The 20282-nt window shown below is 50.5% G+C and overlaps 1 protein-coding gene across 1 annotated transcript in view; it reads right to left on the reverse strand.

Moving 5' to 3' along the window:
* Positions 1-6939: 6939 nt before the first annotated feature.
* Taf1b (TATA-box binding protein associated factor, RNA polymerase I subunit B) overlaps positions 6940-20282 on the reverse strand; it is a 34999-nt gene continuing 21656 nt past the window's right edge. Inside the window, exons 9-15 of the mRNA XM_010629061.3 lie at positions 17696-17843; positions 13243-13420; positions 12669-12715; positions 11042-11132; positions 8413-8483; positions 7519-7741; positions 6940-7349 (exon numbers count right to left, since the gene is read on the reverse strand). Of these exons, the coding sequence (XP_010627363.1) occupies positions 7151-7349; positions 7519-7741; positions 8413-8483; positions 11042-11132; positions 12669-12715; positions 13243-13420; positions 17696-17843 (957 nt within the window). The 3' untranslated portion in view covers positions 6940-7150. The remainder of the gene's footprint in view (positions 7350-7518; positions 7742-8412; positions 8484-11041; positions 11133-12668; positions 12716-13242; positions 13421-17695; positions 17844-20282) is intronic.

The following is a 20282-nucleotide window of genomic DNA, read 5'->3' on the forward strand; positions in this document are numbered from 1 at the left end:
TTTGGTGCTCGACCTTGTGCTTGTGAGGCAGGCAGCACAACTGCTGAGCTAAATCCCTGGCCCCTTGCTCTGTTTTTTGATTCAGTGTCTCACTAGATGGCCCAGGCTGCTGGGCTCAAGGGATGCTCCTGCTTTAGCCTTCCAGTTGCTGGGACTCTGGCACATACCACTGTGTCCAGCTGGGGAGTGTTTTGAAAGATGGAGAATGTTTGAAAGTGGCTAAGGAACAGACTTCAGGATAGGAAGCTAACTTGGGAGCCCTTTCTGGATGGACACAACAAGGTCCTGAGGCACCCAGAGCAGCACCTGGCCAGGGCAGGTTGCAGATTGAGTCCCAGACTGGTCTCAAGTACAGGGTTCTCTGCCAAGCAGCAAGGCCAGCTCAGAAGAGTCCTTCTTGGGCCTCGGTCAAGGAAACGGTGGCAGAGGCCGGCTGGTCCCTGCAGTGCCCTTGTGCCTAGGCTTGGTGACCGTTGCTGTGATAGCCCGAGGTCCCAGCCCCTCAGGGAGCATTCCGGATCCTCCTCCACTGCCCTCAAGTCAGCCCATTAGAAACCCCAGCGCCCTGTGTTCCTGTGTCAGCATCCCCTGGACATTCCTGAACTCCAGACCCGCTCGATCTGGCTGCCATCATCTTCTACATCTTCACATGCCAGTGTCACCAGGTGTGGTGGTGGACATCTGCCATCCCAGCCCTCAGGAGGCTGAGGCAGGAGGATCATCTGGGTTCAAGTCCAGCCTGGGCTCCATAGCAAGACTCTGTCTCAAAAAACATAAAAAGATCACGGCAGAGCTGCTAGGCATGCTGTGACATCCATACTCTGCCCCCCCACCCCCGGCCATCACAGCGATTGTGTCACCACTTTTGCCACAATGCAATGAAAGCCTTCACTCTGGAGAAGTGGGGCACAGGAGGAAGCGGAGCTCCACCCTTCCCTCCAGACCCATCGCTCAGGAAAGTCACCGAGCTTTTGAGCCTCAGTTTCATCTGTGGACTCCAGGTAATAATATCCATGACTAAGCCTGTGGTGGTTGTTCACACCTGTGATTCCAGCACTTGGGAGGCTGAGGCGGGAGGGTCGCCATGAGCTCCAGGGCAGGTCTACATAGAGAGTTCAAGGATATCCTGGACTACACAGTGAAACCCTGTCTCAAAACAAAACAAAACAAAACAAAAAAACCCTATGTGATCGTGTTGACTGCTAAACATTCATTTCCAAAGGAAGCTGTATCTCAGTGCCACCTGAGTAACAGTGACAATTGCTGACCCCTATAACATGCTTGTCTCTGTGCCAGACAATGTTATCCTTTATGTGTAATAAAGTTAGGAATAAAGGGCAGGTAGAAAGTTTAGTATTTATCGAGTGCCAGTTATGTGCCTGGCATTGTTTGGAATATTTTTCTTGAAAACTAACATAAGCCTTAGTAATGGGGAAAAAAAAAACTTTTTAAAATTTCTGAGACAGGGTTTTGCTGTGTAGCTCAGGCTGGCCTTGAACTCATGGTGATCCTCCCACCTCATCCTCCTGAGTACCAGGGTCACAGGCCTGTGCCATCACCCCCGGCTTGTACCGGGGAACGGGAGTCTTGGAAGAATCTTGTCAGCCACCTGAGCTGTGATCCAGATGTGTTCCAAGGTGCCAGGGACCAGGCTGCATGTGTGCAGGGGGCTGTGGGAGCTGGGCGTCGCTCAATATTGGCAACTGGAAGGACCTGGATACCTGGCGTTCCTTTCTGATGTCTTCACCCCTGTCAGCCATTCCAGCGAAGGCCCTGCGATTACAGCACAGCACCCAGAAAGCCCCAGGCTTAGGCGCTGTGGCCTTAACTTCCTAAACCTCCCTTGCTGTGACTAACAGGGATGGGCGTAGTCACTGGCCCCGTCACTGCGGGAAAACTCCGAGAGGGGTCGGAGAGAGGCCGCATAGTGCACTGGCCCACTGGACTGGACCCTACTCATGAGGGCTACTGGTGGTCAAATGTCTTTGCTCCTCAACTGGAAGGGCTCAGCTCCTCGCTTTCTAGGCCGGGATGAGTAAAGGGGTTCATTGCATTAACTGAGCTTTCTCGGTCATTTCCTGCAGCTCCCTTCTGTGAAACTCAAGTATGTGTTTGTTTTTGTGGTCCTAGGATTGGACCCAGGGCCTCTGCACTGAGCTCCATCCCCAGCCCTTTCTATTTTTTACTTTGAGAGAGTCTCACTAAGTTGCTAAATTACCTAGGAACTCATGATCCTCCTGCCTCAGCCTCCCAGAGCACTGGGATGACGGGCTTGTCCTACCATGCCCAGCTGCTCAAGCATTTTTGCACTTTTTTTTTTTGTCTGTCTTTTCTCAACCATGATACCATCATTCCAGTACTTGAGATTTTGAGTTATTCCTCTTGGGAATAATTAGAAGAAAGAAGAACAGTGGTTGTGAAGACGAAAGGGAAAAATCCAGAGACTCCGGCGATACGCAGTAGCAGGGAGCAGGGGGAGGGGGTCTCGGTGCCCCTGGAGGTTCCTGAGTGTGCGGGCAGGCTGGGAGTGAGCGTGGCCTGACACCAGCGTGTGGCGCACCGTGGCTCTGTGCCCTGGAACCAGGGAGCTCGCCGAGTGTTACGTCCTAGATTCCCGTGATCCCCTGCATGAAAGCACCTTAAAGCCCCATAAAGCTCCAGCTTATTCTGCTGTGGGGTCAGCAAAGGGGAAATGAAGTCCATTCGGAGCTTGGAAGGTTTCTGAGAAGCCGGAGAAGGTGAATGAGCAACCGCAGAACTCATTTTCTTTCTTGCTTTTTTTTTTTTTTTTTTTTTTTTTTTTTTTTTTTTTTTGGTACCGGGGATCAAACTCCGGTCCTTGTGCTTGCAATGCAGGCAGCGGAACCACGGAGCTAAATTCCCGGCGGAACTCATTTTCATTATTGACTCATTTTGCAGTACTGGGGATTGACTCCTGGGGCCTTTTGACCACACTGCAGCCCCAGGCCTTTAAAGATTTTTTTGAGACAGTCTTACTAAATAGTACAGGCTAGGCTCCAACTTGTGACCCTCCTGCCTCAGCCTCTCAGAGTGCTCAGGTTACAGGTGTGTGACACCTGGCCAGGATAAAACTAATTTTTATAAATGAGATGTGAGAATGTCCCAGATACACTCCTGTCGCGGTGTCTCTAGGAACTCTGCATTTCCCAGAAGCACTCAAATCCCTTAACCTCAAAGTGTCCCAGGCCTTGGGCTAGGGTGGCACTGGGCTGTGCATCTCTGTGCACATCTGTCTTGCCCTCCAGCAGCTTCATCCTGACAGCCGGTGTCCTGAGAATACAGCACATGTGGTGTGACCAGGGAGGGGGCTCCTGAACAAGACACGTGTCCGCTGTACAGAGCGAAACAGAGGACATCACCAACAGCATAGCGACAGCAACCCCATGAGGCCTGGGTGTGTGCTGAGACAGGAACGGCAGCAACACAGAAGCCACACACAGTGACCTCCAGACCCAGCCACCGGGCCTGTAGACAACGAGGAGCCATCAGAGGATGTAGAACTCCAGAGTGTTATTAAAGCTATTTTTGGAAAATAACTGGCTGAAGAATGATAACTGCCTGGACAGGAGAGAGGTGTTGCAATCCCGGGAGAGAGGTGAGAGGGCTTGAGCTGGGCAGTCACTATGTGGGCGGGAGGCGCCGGCCTGGAGTGTCCAGGCAGAGACTGATGAGGGGTTGGGGTGATGGTGAAGGAGGGACTGGAGGTTTATAGATGGGGTGATCAGAAGAAGGGTGCGGTCATCGAGGGGAGAGGCAGGGAACACAGAGGAAGAACAGGTTTGGGGTGGAGGTGGGGGTTGTGAACAGTCTGGGTCCTGAGAATTCCGGCTGCTGTCTGTCACTGGGTCGAGTGATTTGGAGGGCAGCATGGTGAGCTGGAGAATCCCACAGACTCTGGCGGCATGTCTTCCCGATGACCCTAGGTGCTCAGCGACCCCTCCAGGTCTCAGTGTCCTCTCTTGTAAAAAGCAGTGGCCACACTGTGGGACCGCAGACAGGACCTGCACGAGGGGGCGGGGACGGTGCACACGCTCCAGGCGCCAGACTACGGTGCTGGGGATGGAACCGGGCCTTCGCGCTCAGCTGCCCTTTTTGTATTTTTTGTTTTGAGATGAGGTCTTGCTGAGTCACTCATGCTGGTCTTTAATGGCTTTCTACCCGTGGCAAAAGTGACCCCCAGTTTTCCCTTCTGTCTTAAAAGTACTCCAACTTGATTCAAATCCAACATCTGGAAGACAGACACCTGAGTGCATGTGTTAAGGAGTCTTTGTCACCCGCATACCTGCTGACAGGGTGTGGGCAAAGAGCTCTCTAAGAAGCCACGAAAGGCTTAGCCACAAAGGCTTGGTGTGGTCAGGCCACAGGACATACACACGTGGATGCGTCGAATGTCACAAGTATCATGTGCTGAGCCGGGCGTGTGCCACACACCTGGAATCCCAGCACTGGGGGAGGCTGAGGCAGGAGGATAGAAAACCCAGAATGGGCAATTCAGAAAGATCCCCCCACTTTTTTTTTTTTGGTACCAGGGATTGAATTTGAGTATCTTGTGCTTGCGAGGCAGGCGGCGCAGAAAGATCCTCTTTTATTTATTTATTTATTTTTGAGACAGGGTCTCACTATGTAGTTGAGACTGACCTGAAACTCACTATGTAGGTCAGGTTGGTGTCGAACTCACAGCAATCCTCCTGCCTCAGCCTCCTGAGTGCTGCGATTACAGGCATGTGCCACCATGCCCAGCAGAAAGACCCTATTTTAAAATTAAAAATAAAGAGGGGTCGGGGATATACCCCAAGGCAAAGGCCTTGGGTTCAATCGCAAGTAGTTAAAAGAAAAAAAAAGGAAGGAACGAACGAACGAAAGAAAGAAAGCAAAACAGGATGCACTGTAGATGTTTGGGGATTGAAACCAGGAGTGCTCAGGTGGCTTAGGAAGGGGCAGGTAGCGGTGATGCCATCGGGGCGGGGCCTCCCCAGGAGCACGTGGGTGTCAGCCCCACCCACGTGGGGGGCGGTGACGCGGAGCTGGCTCTGGGCCTTGGTCCCCAGGGTGGGGGGGCGGGAGGGACCTGGCAACGGTGGGATCCTCTTATGTCTCCGTTGGCGGAGAGCCCCATCAGGGTCCTGGAGCCTGCAGACACCTTTCAAGGAGATTTTTTTCCTGAATCCCCCCACCCAAAGGAGGGGCGTCTCGGCTAAAAGTAGGGGGAGGAGGTTTTTCTCTTTCCTCGAACCCCCTCATCCCCGTACTGGGGATTGAACCCAGGACCTTCGCCCTGACCTACCATCCCCAGCCCTTGCACTAGCGAGGCAGGCACAATGCCACTGAGCTAAATTCCTGGGCGTTCTTTTTGCAAATTTTCAGACAGGCTCTGGCCATATTGCCAGGCAGGGCTTGAACCTGCAATTCTTCTGCCTCAGCCTCCAAGAGTGCTTAAAAATATATAAAAACATTGATCAATGGAAAGTAGAAAACTTGCGGAGCTGTTGCTGCTTACCTGAGGGTGACCACAGCCACGGCTATGCTGGTCACCCCATTCATTTCCGTCCCAAGGGTCAGAACACCTGAGACACCTGGAAGCCAGGGATTTAGCTCAGTGGTGCCGCTGCCTGCCTTGCAAGCACAAGAACCATGAGTTCGATCCCCGATACCAAAAAAAAAAGACCTGAGAAAACTGCAAACTGTGCGGCCCCTGGGCACGCACCCTTAACTGCTGGGCCACCTCCTTCATTTTCGTTTTTTTTGTTTTTTTGAGACAGGGTCTCACTACGTAGTTGAGACTGACCTGGAACTCACTGTGTAGCCCAGGCTGGTCTCGAACTCACAGAGACCCTCCTGCCTGATGTTTAACCTAATCATAGCATGTAATTAATGAGGCTGCTGGTGAGAAATGGTCATCGCATTTAAGTGATAGCCACCCTCAACATTCCTGCGGAAGCCTGCGAGCCTCGAGACTCCAGTCCAATCCAAATACCCATAAAACCCGGACTAATTGTTCAGGAGGGCAAAAGGTCAAGTGAGCTGAATACCAGGTTCTGAATTTAGAAAGTCAACAGAAGCCGTGTTTGTGAGCTCTTCGCGGGGCACAGCGCTAACCCAAGTGGCATTATGCTTGAAGACTGCTTCTCGGCACCCGGCATCCAAGCAGCGCAGGTAGCACCGCGAGCCCTGCACACCCACCTGTGAGACCAAGCACTGTGCATTTACCTAGCTTTCAAACACGCTGGCACATTATAAGCAAAAAGCTGCCAGCTGCTTACTCAAGATAAAAACACGCCCTATTAACTATCTGCAATGCATAATAATTCACAGGACTTTCCCACCAGCCCCATTTGTCTGTGTACACATAACTTTTTGTGCTTTCAGATAGGGCCTCAATCTGTAGTTCAGGCTGGCCTTGAACTCACAGAGATTCTCCTGCCTCAGCCTCTGCTCCTCTCTGTAACCAGGCCTTTCTGTGTAAATACCGGGTGGAATTAATTCCTCTTTTTTTTCTAGGTGGCTCTGTGGAGGGAAAGATAGCAAAGGTGACAGACAACCTTCGAGGTGAGTTCACCACCTCCAGCTGCCAGGTGCCACAGCCGGGGCCTGGGACTGTCCTCCTCCACTCTGGCTTTAGAAGTGGCTGTAGCTGGGTGCAGTGATGCACATGTATGATCCCAGCACTGGGGAGGCTGAGTCAGGAGGATCACCACTTATATAGTGAGACCTGTCTCAAAAAAACCAAAAACCAAAACCAAAACCTCAATAAATGCAGCAGGGCATGGTGGTGCACTCCTGTAATTCCAGCAGTCAGGAGGCTGAGGCAGGAGGACTGCCCTACCTTCAGGGCCAACCTGAACTACATAGCAAGAGCCTGTCTCAAAACCAAAACCCAAATAATTACAACAAATACAAATTTCTGGATTTTTATAGTTTATTGTTTTAACTTTTTCAAAGAACATATATCACTTAAAAAATAAACGCAAAGTTCACCTGTTTTACAATACACATTTTAACAATGTTCAGTATACACACATGTATGTGTAACTAAATTGTATTTTCCTTAATTCCTTGGAGTGTTGCAATTTGACATTACTGTCACTTACAAAATAGGTTTCCAACTAAGTTTCTGTTTCCTTTTTTCCCTCTATCTTTTCACTTTCCTGGATCTTGAATTCTTTTTTGCTTCACTGTATTTCTTTTTAAAAAGTTTCTTTTCAATTAAGCTCACTTCATCATGGAGAAGGGCGGCCTTTATCCTCAGGAGGAAGGAGAAGAGGTTTAGTATGAACTGATAACTCAGAGAGAAATTGGATTCTTCATAGGTGGTCACATGTTTGCAGTAGCTAGAAGAGAAGGAAAAGGAGCCAGTTATCGTCCCACGGTGATTCAGAAATGTGTGTGAGTCGTAGTGTGGTGGTGCCTGCCTGTGACTGTAGCACTTGGGAGGCTGAGGCAGGAGTATCGCCAAGAGCTACAGAAGTCCCTGTCCCTGCACTCTGAAGTGTCACCCACCTCCTGCAGAACTTCTGAGTGCTCAGCCAGTACAAGGAATTCTTGGTCACCAGTGCCGGGCCTTTCTTCAGCAGGACACCCTGGAGGCTGTGGCCGTGGAAACAGGGCCTGGCGGGGTCGTCTTTGGCCCAGCGGAACTGGAAACTCGAAGGGCTTTTCTTCTCAACAGTTGGTGTTGAATTGGCCAGCGCACTGAACTGTTTCTGTAGATTCACCACCATTTCTGGAAATGGAAAAGGAAGGAATGTAACAAAAGAAGTGGTGTCATGTGACCACAGAGCAAGCTTGGAGTCTCCCTGACGGCAACGGGGATGTGGCAGTTTGTTTCACAGTAATGAACGAGGGAGCATCAGGTGAAACAGAAACTGGATAAAGGGCAAAGACCACTTATTTATAAATGATTAAAATGGTAAATTTTGTGCACATTTTATCAAAATTTAAAAAGAGCTGGGAGTGGTATGCATGTCTTTCATCCCAGCACTCTGGGAGGCTGAGGTGGGAGGATTGCAAGTTGGGGCTGAGCTTGGGGAATTTAACAAAAGGTGTGTGTGGGGTGTGGGGATGCCGCTTACAGTGAAGGCCTGGGGCTCAATCCCCAGTACTGAGACAGAAACAAACAGAAAAAAAAAAGGTGCAATCTAAGGGCTGTTCTCCCAACAGTTCCCACAGTCCTCCAAGTCGTGTCCGGTTCTAGAGGGAGTTTCAGTGTTCCAGTGCGCAATGGCAATTTCTGAGCTAACAGAGCCTTGGCACTTTCTTGCGGGGCTGATGTTCCTTGTGAAGCCACGCCCTGGAGCAGGTCAGGGAAGGTTCTGAGCTGCCTCAGGCCCTTGGGTCTCAGGCCAGTCTGTCCAGGGTCCCCGCGGCCCCAGGAGCAGGAGATGCCCAACTCACCCCTTCTCTTGTATGCCACTGACTTGTCGATGTGCGAGAAGTAGAGTGGCTTTTTGCTCTTCCACATGTACCTGTATGGGGAGAGGCAGCTGGAGCAGGAGGGACAAGCGCCCCGTCTTGGCCACAGAGACCAGTGTGGCTGAGCACCCCGTGGCCAAGGGACCCAGCCAGCAGGGGAGGGTATGCCTGAGGCCACAGGGTTGGGTGGAGCCACTGACTATGCCAGGCAGAATAGAAATGGCTGCTGGGCCTGGTGGTACAAGCCCGTCATGAAGGCACTCAGGAGGCTGAGGCAGGAGGATTGCACTGAGTGTGAAGCCCCGTCTCAGTAGCCCTGGTTCCCCTCAGCAGAGCTGAGCTGCTGTTTCTTCCCTCCCTGCCTTGGGCCCTGTGCCAAGGGCGGTCCTGACAATCCTGGCTGCGTTCATGCACACGAAGGTGAGTGCCAATCTCTGGCCCTCAGTGCCTGGAAATACATCGAGTAGGACGTGGCCACCTGGGGATGGTCACTGGGAAATGGGGGGACGATGGACCGACCTAGCCTGTGGGCCCAAGAGTTGCTGCAGTCCCAAGGACCACCAGGGAGCAGCCCTGGACTCAGGCATCGGGGAGAGCAGTACGTGCAGCACTAGGGCTGGGGGCCACTGCTACAAACAAGGCTTTGCCATGCAGTTCAGGCTGGCCTGGAACTTGCAGTGATCCTCCTGCCTCAGCCTCCTGAGTGTAGCCACCCTGCGCAGCCAAAAAGTTCATCTGTAACCTCATTTTCACTTCTGAGCTTCCTAAAGTGGAGGATTCTTAGAACTTGCAGTCACAACTAACGCTACCTTCTTGGCCGTAGGCCTCTCTGATTCTGAGACACTGTGGCAACAGGAAGGAGCACTGAGTTGGGGACTGCTCTGCCACTCCCTGTGAAAGTGGAGAGGTGTGTGAGGCAGGGGCAGAGGCAGCCAGCAGGGGCTCACTTCACTATGCGGTGAAAAACTGAGAGAAATGACCAGGTGAGTTTGGTTCCTCTAAAGTCTTTGCGTGTCCACAGCACTAGCTCTGCCACTCCCTGTGAAAGTGGACTGACTGCAGAGAGGTGTGTGAGGCAGGGGCAGAGGCAGCCAGCAGGGGCTCACTTCACTATGCGGTTAAAAACTGAGAGAAATGACCAGGTGAGTTTGGTTCCTCTAAAGTCTTTGCGTGTCCACAGCACTGTGTGAGGGATAATTAAAATAACTCAGGGGCAGGTTCTCTAAATCTGATATAACTTTAGACAAAATGATCTTATCTGTGGATTTTCTGGAAAAGGTGGCAAAGAATGGGAAGTCAGAAATATGAGTATTTTATTTACCTACAGTATTCTACAATTAGTAATTTTTCACTGTTCTTTACGACATTTGGAAAGAAAATATATATATATAAAAGTAGACATTTAATAATATAGCAAATAATCACAGCAATCAATTTAGAATTGGGATTTTTCTCAAGTATTTAAAAAAATAATTCAGTACAATCGTGATTATGAGGGAGAGGGTGAGAGCAGATTTTTTTTTTTTTTTCATTTTTTGAGGCAGGACCTTGCTATGTAGTCTAGACTGGCCTTTATTTATTCATTTATTTATTTTTTGGTACCAAGGATTGAATTCGGGCCCTTGTGCTTGCGAGGCAGGCAGGGGAATCACTGAGCTAAAGCCCGGCCCTGGGCTGGTCTTGTACTCATTATGTAGCCCAAAAGCTCGCTTCAAACTTGGGGCAACCCTCCTGCCTCAGCCTCCCCACTCCCTTGATCTTGGACACCCACACATCTGTTTTCCGGCCTTTTCTGCCTGGAATATAAATGGACCCACATTGCGTGGCACCCACTGAGTCTCCCCTAGTGAGGGTGCCGGCCGTGTGGCTGTCATATAGCTGTTTCCCTGGTCGTGGATGCGGGGCGTCTGGGGTAAAAACCATGACGTGGACAGCCCCGGTACGCCCCCAGGTGCCAGCACGACTTTGGGAGGCACCGTCACGCTTTCTGCACAGCTGCACCACTTTGTAACCACACGCGATACGGCCAAGCGCTGGGCTTGTGCTCAGCCATTCTAACCGAGATAGCGTTTTATTGTGGGCTTTTTTTTTTTGAGACAGGGTTTCACTCTGTAGCTCAGGCTGGGCTGGTGTAGCTCAGGGGTAAAAAGCTTATCTACAGTATCCAGCGCCCTGGGATCTAGACCCAGCATTTGAAGAAAATAGTTAACTAGAAAGTGAACACTTTTTTTTTGGTACCGGGGATCGAATTCTGCCCCATTGCGCTCTCAGGGCCGCGGCAGAACCAGAGCCAAATCCCCGGCCCCAGAAGGTGAACACTTCTAAGAATAAAAGTCACAATGCCGATGATCTGCACTGATGGAACTTCAGCTTTCAAATGACACAGAAACAAAGTAGGCGAATCTAAGACAAGAAAAGAGTTGGGCGTGGCGGTGCAGGCCTATAACCTCAGCACTTTGGGAGGCTGAAGGAGGAAGGTCACAAGTTCAAGCCCGGCCTGGGCAACTACGTGAGACGCTGTGTCAAAAAACTAAAGGGGCTGGGGTGCAGTGCAATGGCAGGGGCCTCTGGGCGGCTCCCAGCATCACTAAGTAAGAGGAGAACGACATACTTGGCTCTCGCTTCCTCCCACTTTAGTTTCTTTTCATCCACACTTTTCTTCATGACCTGGTACCACGTTCTGAAGTTGAACCATGGTTTATCTGAAAGAAATGGGGCATGTGGCTATTGGTGAAACGAACCACACCATAGTAATGCATCATTCTTTTGCATCTTCCTTGACGCAGCTAAACATTTATGAAACGGCCCCTCCGTTATCTGAGTTTTCACCCAAGTCGCGGCCTCTCCTGGATCCTACCCGAAACCTCTCCTCCTGCCTGTTTCTCCTAGATGCGACTCTTGGGAACGGAAGACACACTGTGCTGTCACAGTACAACCAGGCCTCTTCCTTCCCCCAAAGCCAACGCGCAGCACACACGGCCGGGCACCTGCTGAGCTGACGAGCACCCGACTGTAAGCGTGCGAGAGTCAGCTCTAACCGCCGAACCGAGACTCCAGCTCGCTGGCTCCTGCTCCCGTTCTTCCCAGTCCTAAGCTCTCCAGGGTTAAGAAGAAAGTGCATCGTACTGGGCAGTTCATGTGTACTCAAGACACAGAAGTTCGAGTGACAAGAGAACTGAAGGCAGCGGAGTACAGAGGGCTATTCTCTGGTGAAGCCGGCTTCTTCTCTGTCTAAATGAAGGCCGACTGGCCAATAGCATCATCACCCAAACCACCCTGGCCAGGGAGCGGACCCCGAAGGGATCTAAGGACAGAGGACAACTGTGCAAGGCCCTCGGGCTCACAACTTCTCTAAGGCGGGGAGGAAGGGGATGGAGGGCAGCGGGCCGACAGTGCAGACAGCAGCCCCTGCCCTCCAGGGGCACAGGATTCTGAGGTCCCAAGGGAGAGGTCGCGCTGCCTTCGCGCACAGGCTACACAGCCGGCAATCACCGTCAGCATCGTGAGGGACCTCGGGCCACTCCGGCTGAGCCACAGCGCACAGCGCGAGCCTCCCCTCTGCGCAGAAACCGAGACAGAGCAGCACTCAGAAAGCAGCGCGTGGTTCTGCAGATTCTGGAAGGGAACATGAACTGACCACTCCCGGAGCTCCTAAAAGCCTAATGAGAACGGAGGAAAGTGGGGCTGAACTGAAGAATTCAGGAATTCTCCAAACTTCACTAAGTTGCTCTTAGGCCAGCTACTCTGTCAGTGATAAAATTAAAAAAAAAAAAAAAAAAGCGAGATGTGATCCTTCCTCCCTTCTGGAGGTTCACAAGCCATCACTTCTACACTGCTTGTTACACGCCAGATATTCTTTTGCTGTTGCTTTGATTTTCTGAGACAGGGTCTTCCTGTGCAGTTCAGGCTGTCCTCGAACTCACTGCGCCCAAGTGTGAAAGAAAGGCACAGGAACCAGCACGAGCCAAGACTCAAGCCTCAACGTGAAGCCGTCATCCATGGCCTCATCCAGCGGTGGGCGGAAGTGGGGACTGGGAGCAGCCACACTCCCCACACAGCCCGCAGCTGCCCGCCATGGAACCAGGAGGTTATGTGACGGGACGACCCTGGGCCAAGGAGGGTGTGCATGTGCGTATGTGCGCGTGAGTGTGCGTGGGTATTATTCCAGCCTCTCTGCATTTACTGTATCTTAGAACCCATCATTTACACTTTGAATTTGATAGATAAAAATTCAGTACCTGTTTTGTTCTTTTCGTTATGGACTTCAGCAAGATCAGACAAAGACCTAGGAATAACAATAAGTAACGGATTTATTTAAAAATCACATAATGTGACAGACAGTTACATTTTGAATTCTTCTGAGCAAAAAGTATAAAACAGTATTTAAAATTTGAAATGGATATTGAATCTTCTTGGAGAAATAGTCATTGAAGCTGGGAGGAAAACACTATGAAAACTACTCTGCCAGGCATGGTGGTGCACACTTGACATCCCAGCACTCAGGAGGCTGAGGCAGGAGGATTGCCATAAGTTCGAGGCCAGCCTGGGCTACACAGTGGGACCCTGTCTCAAAACCAACCAACCAGCTGGGCCTGCTGGTGCACGTCTGTAATCCCAGCACTCGGGAGGCTGAGGCAGGAGGATCACTGTGAGTTCGAGACCAGCCTGGGCTACATAGTGAGTTCCAGGTCAGTCTCAACTACATAGTGAGACCTTGTCTCAAAAAACAAAACAAAACAAAACAACCCAACCAACCAACACGCAGAATGGCACCATCAAGTGTTACATGCCACAAAATTGAAACAGTCTCACCATTCTGCCTTGTCGTCCAATAGGAAGAGCAGTTTCAGAACCACCACAATGAGAGCTGCCGCCTGCACGTCGTATTTCACAGTTCTGGCAGCTTTTGCTATAGGGTCGAACGTCAGGGAATCCACGTCCCCCATCCCGGTCATCTTTGTCACTTGGTGGGTTAGCCCGTGCATTTCATCTGTGGAAGAATCAAACAGCCAGGGTGAATTAAATTCCTTGGCAAGCTAGGCCTTAGCAATGTGTGTATGCACAAGACATGAGGCCGGGTGCAGGGCGCACACCTGAAAGCCCAGCTACCCAGAAGGCTGAGGCAGGAGGACTGCAAGGTCAAGGCCAGCCCGGGTAATCTAGGCTTACGTAAAATTTCAGATGGGGAGCGGGATGTAGCTCTGCCCCCTTGGGTGCGATCTGTAGTTTTAGGGAAAGGGATGACTCTGCTAGAACCTGGAAATACATGCGCATTCTGTGATAAATGCACCCCCAAAGTGACACCTGTACGAAAAAACATAAAGGCAGATCTCGGCGAGGACTCCGCACAGCACACTGTGGCCCCTGGTGACAGCCACACCTCCTGCAGACTCGTCTCATCTGTGCCCCATGCAGGGCGCGTACCGACTCAGCCGCAGCACCCCTGGCATGGCGGGCAGCCGTGCAGTGGACACGGAGCCCGACGCCCTGCTTGCCTGGGGCTGGGATGCTGGACGCGGAGCCAGGAAACCAGGCCTGTACTCAGGAGCTGCTGGATCCGGGTCAGGGCCACCAAGCCTCAGTTTCTCCGCCTGTCACAAGAATGGACTGAGCAAGCGTACCCCGGATAGCTCTGCTTCTAAACACGCTTCACACTGAGTTTTCGGGGTGAGCCAGGGCCCCGTGGGTGTCCTGAAGCTCAAGAGCTGTTGCCTGAGGAGCCTGTGGTCCCCTCTGCACGGCCCTGGGCCTTTGTCCACTGCAAGTGTGTCACGTGCAGAAAGCAGGATAGGGGCCTCGCGCCCTCTGGTCTCAGCCCTCTGCAGTCCAGTCACTCTGTCCCCTGCTCCCGGGAACCCGTGACCATGGTCACCTCTGCTCGCCCTGTGTTTCCAAAGCCACTTTCTCTCCTCTGTTCCTCATCTCAAGCTTTGCTGCCAACAAAGCCGGTCCTACGACCCCAGTGGGGCAGCGGCAGCCTTCAACTGCCTCCCTCTTACTGAAAATCTATCTTCCCACCTGCAGCCAGCACACACCCGGCCACAGGACCTGTTACTCCTTTAACTTGTGGGTGGCAGGTATTTTCTTCTACCAATAAGTAATCTAGACAGGAACTTAGAGACCCTGTCTCAAAATGAAATGTTAAAAAGGTTGGGGGTGTAGCTCAGTGATGGAGCACTTGCCTAGAGTGTGCAAGGCCCTGGGTTCAATCCCCAGTACTGCAGGGGAAAGAAACAAAAGGCAAACAGAAGAAAGCGTGGGAGAGGTCTAGACGACAGACAGACAGGGTCCCTCAGGGGAGGTGACGCGCGAGAGCACCAGGCTCAGATGGGAGGTGGCGCGTAAGGGTCTTCCCTACACTGACCCTGGGTGCTGCCGGGCCGCCGGAGCCCCGTTAATCCCTGGGGTCCCCACCTGCCTTCCATCCTCAGTGCTGAGGAGAGGGCGCGTGTGGCGCTGTGCAAAGACCAGAGATCTCCAGCCAGACCCAGAGGGTGAAGGGGCAGAACCTCACCGGCCAGGCTGAAGCTGTGCAGGAACTGTCCCCACAGGACAGCGCTACTCAGCAGGGTGCTGGCTGCCCAGGACCTTCCCACCGGCCCCGAGGTCTCACTGAATGGCAGTGTTTGTCATCCTGGCAGAGGCTGAGCCATTTTTAGTTTTCTGGGGACCTGAAAATCTCTCTTTCAAGCTGGGCATGTTGGCACCTGTAATCCCAGCACTCAAGAGGCTGAGGCAGGAGGTTCTCGGTGAGTTCAAGAACAGCCTGGGTTACATCGTGTGTTCAAAGCCAGGCTGAAGTGAGATTCTGCCTAAAAAAACCCAAAAGCACAAAAGACACGGCCTTCTTTTTTATCAACATTATCATACAACTAATGTCGCTATTGCAAGTAGCATCTGTACATTTTGGAAACGGCACATCTGAGCATCATCTTACGTACAGTCTTAAGCTCAGATGGTTTGCACACTGGTTTCAGATGTTCTAGACTCTAGACTTGGAAACATGAGTATCATTACATTTCTTTTCTCCCTGGTACCAGGGATCGAACTCAGGACCTTGTGCTTGGGAGGCAGGCGCGATACCACTGAGCTACGTCCCGGTCCCCACATCTTAATCTGTAGATCTGAAAACTTGTACTGTCTCTTCCCACTGGTAATAATAAAAACTCAATCCAGGCCATTTGTAGGATTCATAAAAATAGGGAAAAAAATGACATGGATTATCATAGCTCAGAAACTGATCACTTGCTTATTTATTTACTTATTAAGACAAGCTCTTACTATGCAGTCCAGGCTGGCCTCGAACTCACAGCAGCCCTCCTGCCTCAGCCTCCTGAACACTGAGATTACAGGTGTGCGCCACCAGGCCTGTCTTAAACAGCCACTTTAGTAGTTCAGTATTTTTACTTTAATTTCATGTAGCTCTCACCATGTTAATCTGGCTTGTTTCATTATTTTAATAACAAACATTTCAGTGCTTTAATAACTCTTCATAAACATTATCTTAAAAGTTACACAGCATAGCTGGGAGTGACAGCTCACACCTATAGTCCCAGCACTATGGGAGGCTGAGGCAGGATGAATGCAAGTTCAAGCCCAGCCTGGGTAAATTAGTGAGTCCTCGACTCGTAGGACTGGGGATGTGACTCATTGTGAGGCCCTGGGTTCAATCCCTAGGTACAACAGACACAGACACACACACACACACACACACACACACACAGACGTGTAAATAAAAAGCAATGCAAAACAGTAATTCTGATCTATCAACACATAAAAATGCAGATAAAAGTCTTCCAAATTCTGGAATCTTGACCAAAAGTGGCTTCTGAAATCTCAGTAAGGGATACATATTCCTTAGCTTTATAAATGACACCTTTTCAAAGTTTAAATTATTTTTGTTGTTCTTTGTAAAAATATTTTATTTCTATTTGTACTTACATTGCCACATTTTCTTTGGGGGGGGCACCTAGCGCTTGCGAGGCAGGCGGCGGCGGAACCGCTGAGCTAAATCCCCGGCCCCTATCGCCACATTGTCTACTCACTGTCGTGGGTAATGCGCAATGCTGTGCATAGCTTTTTTCACATCTGTATTTCCCCCTACTATTTAAAATAGGTCAAGGCCAGCACGGTGGTGTGCACTTGTAGTCTCAGCTACTCTGGAGGCTGAGGCAGGAGGATCACTCGAGCCCAAGAATCTGACACCAGCCTATGTAACACAGTTAATATAGCAAGACCCTTGTCTCAAAAACTAATGAAAAAAAAATAGATTAAGTAACATTTTTGGTGCTGCCTAAGACATGATGCAGTCATAGCACGTCTGCATTTTCCCCGAAGAATAAAAGTGTGCCTTTCTCACATTTCCAGTCTAACAAGAAACTCAGGCCGCCGCATCTGCGGATTCCATCAGGGTGACTGTCACCAGGGACAGGTGCGGCGAGGCTCTCACAGCCTGGGTCACAGCCTTCCAGGGAGCACCAGGGGAAGACCAGGCTTTGATCTCCTCTCCTTCCACCAACTGGAAACCGCATATGTCATCAAGAGACAAGAATGTTCCAGAGTCGATTCTGGGAGTCATTCAAGTCAGAATCCGTATGGCTTCATGCAGGGCTACTCTTTACTAAGCCGCCTGCAAGTAACACCCTGGCAGGGCTGCCCCTCTCCTCGGCAGATCTGCTGAAAGAACTCACCTGCTCTCAAGCATAAACCCCCTTATCCGAAGCGGACTTCTATTTTTGTTTTGGTTTTTTGAGACAGGGTCTCACTATGTAGTTGAGACTGACCTGGAACTCACAGCGATCCTCCTGCCTCAGCCTCCCGAGTGCCGGGATTACAGGTGTGCACCACCTCGTCCAGCTGCGGACTTCTATTTTTGAACAACATCCCTGGAAACATTTTATTTATTTACTTTTACTGTTTTAATAGGTTGTAGAGATTCATGGGTTTCATTTTGGCAGATTGCTCAAGCAGTGCATGGGTGTGGGGCAGGTGGTTGAGACAGGATTTCCCCATGTAGCCCAGGTGGGCCTTGGATTTGCAACGATCCTCCTGCCTCAGCTTCTTGGGTGCTGAAATTACTGGTGTGCACCACCACACCTGGTGCTTTAACATTTTAAGTGGCCTGAACCCTTTTCAGAAAGCATTCTGAAATTAAGCTTCACGCGGCTGCGTGCCATTTCTGGGGGTGCCAGGGAAACATGTCCCACACCCCGCTCATCGAGATTCCGGTGGTGAAGTGCCCTCAGTGAGCAGCCCGCACACTCACCAGGGAGGTTGGCCTCCATCAGGTACTTCACGCACAGGACGTTGGGGTGAAGGAAGCAGTCTTCGGTGATGTCCGGAAAACGGGGCAAATCTAAAAACGTGGCGATTTCAATCGTGTGTTTATAGATCTCCTCATAGTCAGGCCAAGACTGAAAAAAGAGAGGTCACAGGGGTAGCAATTGTTCTGATTTTATTTTATTTATTATTTATTTATTTCTTTTGAGACAGGGTCTCACTATGCAGTTGAGACTGACCTGGAACTCACTATGCAGCCCAGGCTGGTCTCGAACTCCCAGCGATCCTCCTGCCTCAGCCTCCAGAATGCTGGGGTTACAGGTATGCGCCACCATATCCAGCTTTAATTGTTCTGATTTTAATGCCTTACATCACCGAATGTTTGGAATATGGGAGAAAACAGGAAGAAGACACCCACAAATCCTTACTGTTGTAATTTAGCAATTTTTTTTCCAGACAGTGTCTCACTATATGGCCCAGGTCAGTCTTTTTTTTTTTTCTTTTCCTCATTGAGTTTACTGGTACATTTTAGGTATATGGTACAGTTATATTCATCACTGGGATCTTGTTCCTTTACTAGCCCAGGGCAGTCCTGAACTTCAGGGACCCTCCTGCCTTAGTGTCCTGAGTGCTGGGATTACAGGTGTGTTCCAAACTTGGCTTAATTTACTGATTTTAAAAAGTAACAATACTATATAAAAAAGCCACTAAAATTATTTGTCTCCTAAACTTGTCGCTCGCTCTACCCGTGCGGTCCAGAATGAAAGCGTCACTCTTGCCCCAGAAGGGTTGGAGGATCGAGCTGTGACTAAGTGCTACGGAGTCACAATGGCCCTACACGCACCCCTTGGCCCTCCCCGTCTCCCTCCCCCACCTCAGAGCCATCAGCTTCACACTCAAAAGCACAGCCTGCTGGCACGTAACATTTGCACACTTCTGCATGGGATAAGACCACAATCCATGTCGAGCAGTTGAAAATCCACACTCAGCTTCCTACAGAACTCCTTCATGGAAAATTCTCTCCGGAAAGCTCAGAAAAATCTGTTTTTTTTCCTGAGTGAATATTAATAAAGTCTGCCTGGTACCTTAAGACCACCTTTCTGCTTGTGGGATTTCTATTTCTGCAACTTATATGCAGAGTTCTAACGTCAATGCTAGGTGTAATTTTGCTCCTTTATTCATCTGTGTGTGTGAACTATTAGGTGCAGAGCCTGTTCGATGCACAGTGCTTCGAGGAATGAAGATGAACAAAACAGATCCCTCAAGGGGTTTGCCATCTCGAGTGGGAGCCAAGTGTGCAGAAAAGGCTGGGATGCAGTGCGGGAAGCTGTCAGGCACACGCAGGAGAAACAGACGGCTGGTGGGACCCAGGCCACCGCAGGGCCTGTTAGGACTGGTGCCGAGTAAAGGGCTTCGCAGTCCGTGGACAGGACCTGCGGGTGCTGAGCAGGTGACAGCCGGTGACAGCGCAGCTCTACTCTCAGCTGCACTCCCCGAAAGAACCTGCGCGCATCCCTGAAAGCCAGGCTCTAGGAAGCTCCTGTAGCCCAGCAGGAAGCTCCCCCATTGTGCAGGGAGGACAGGAGACTCAGGCACATGTCGCAGTCACAAAAATACAGTGAATATTTAAATTTTAAAAAATGTATCAGTTACTTTGCCATGAATTCTCCCAACATGTTCCTCTCCTTGCCCACACACTCATCCCATCGTCCTCACCACTTCCTGCAGCAGCTCTGGAGTCCTCTTTCCCGAGGGTCTTCAGCTGCGCTGCCCTGAATGGAATAAAAACATTTTCCTTTCATGGTCATTTTGACCTTGGGGAAGAGCAAGAGCCAGAAGTCACATGGTGCTAGATCCAGTGACTAAGGTGGACGAGGACACAGTGTTGTGTGTTTATGAGCTGCCTTTCTGTTGGATGCTGTGTGGCAGCAGCCGTCATTGTATTTTTCATCACACCTGGTAAAGACCCTCAAGAAAGAGGACACCAGAGCTGCTGCAGAGAGTGCCCAGAACGATGGGATGAGTGTGTATGAAGTTCATGGCAGTGTTTTTCACTGTAACACATTTTATTCATTCATTCATTCATTCATTCATTCATTCATTTATTTGGTTTTTTGAGACAGGGTCTCACTATGTAGTTGAGACTGACCTGGAACTCAGTATGTAGCCCAGGCTGGTCTCAAACTCACAGTGATCCTCCTGCCTCAGCCTCCCAAATGCTGGGATTACAGGCGTGTGCCACCACGCCCGGCTGTAACACATATTTTTAAAGAAACATGTAAACATTCGTGGCGATCGCCCTCATAGTCTCAGGTGTCAGCAATGAAATGAATGCTCTATACACAACAATGTGAACGAATTCGAATTCTCAGAACATAATGTTCCAAGAAAGAAGCCAGATGTAAAAGAACAATTCCATTCAGATAAAGTCATGTCAGCTGGGCATGGTGGTGCACGCCTATAATCCCAACACTTGGGAGGCTGAGGCAGGAGGATCACTGCGAGTTGGAGACCAGCCTGGGCTACATACTGAGTTCCAGGTCAGTCTCAACTACATAGTGAGACCCTGTCTC

The sequence above is a fragment of the Fukomys damarensis genome, unplaced genomic scaffold (assembly GCF_012274545.1).
Source record: "Fukomys damarensis isolate Sample0158 unplaced genomic scaffold, DMR_v1.0_HiC HiC_scaffold_25, whole genome shotgun sequence".
NCBI lineage: Eukaryota > Metazoa > Chordata > Mammalia > Rodentia > Bathyergidae > Fukomys > Fukomys damarensis.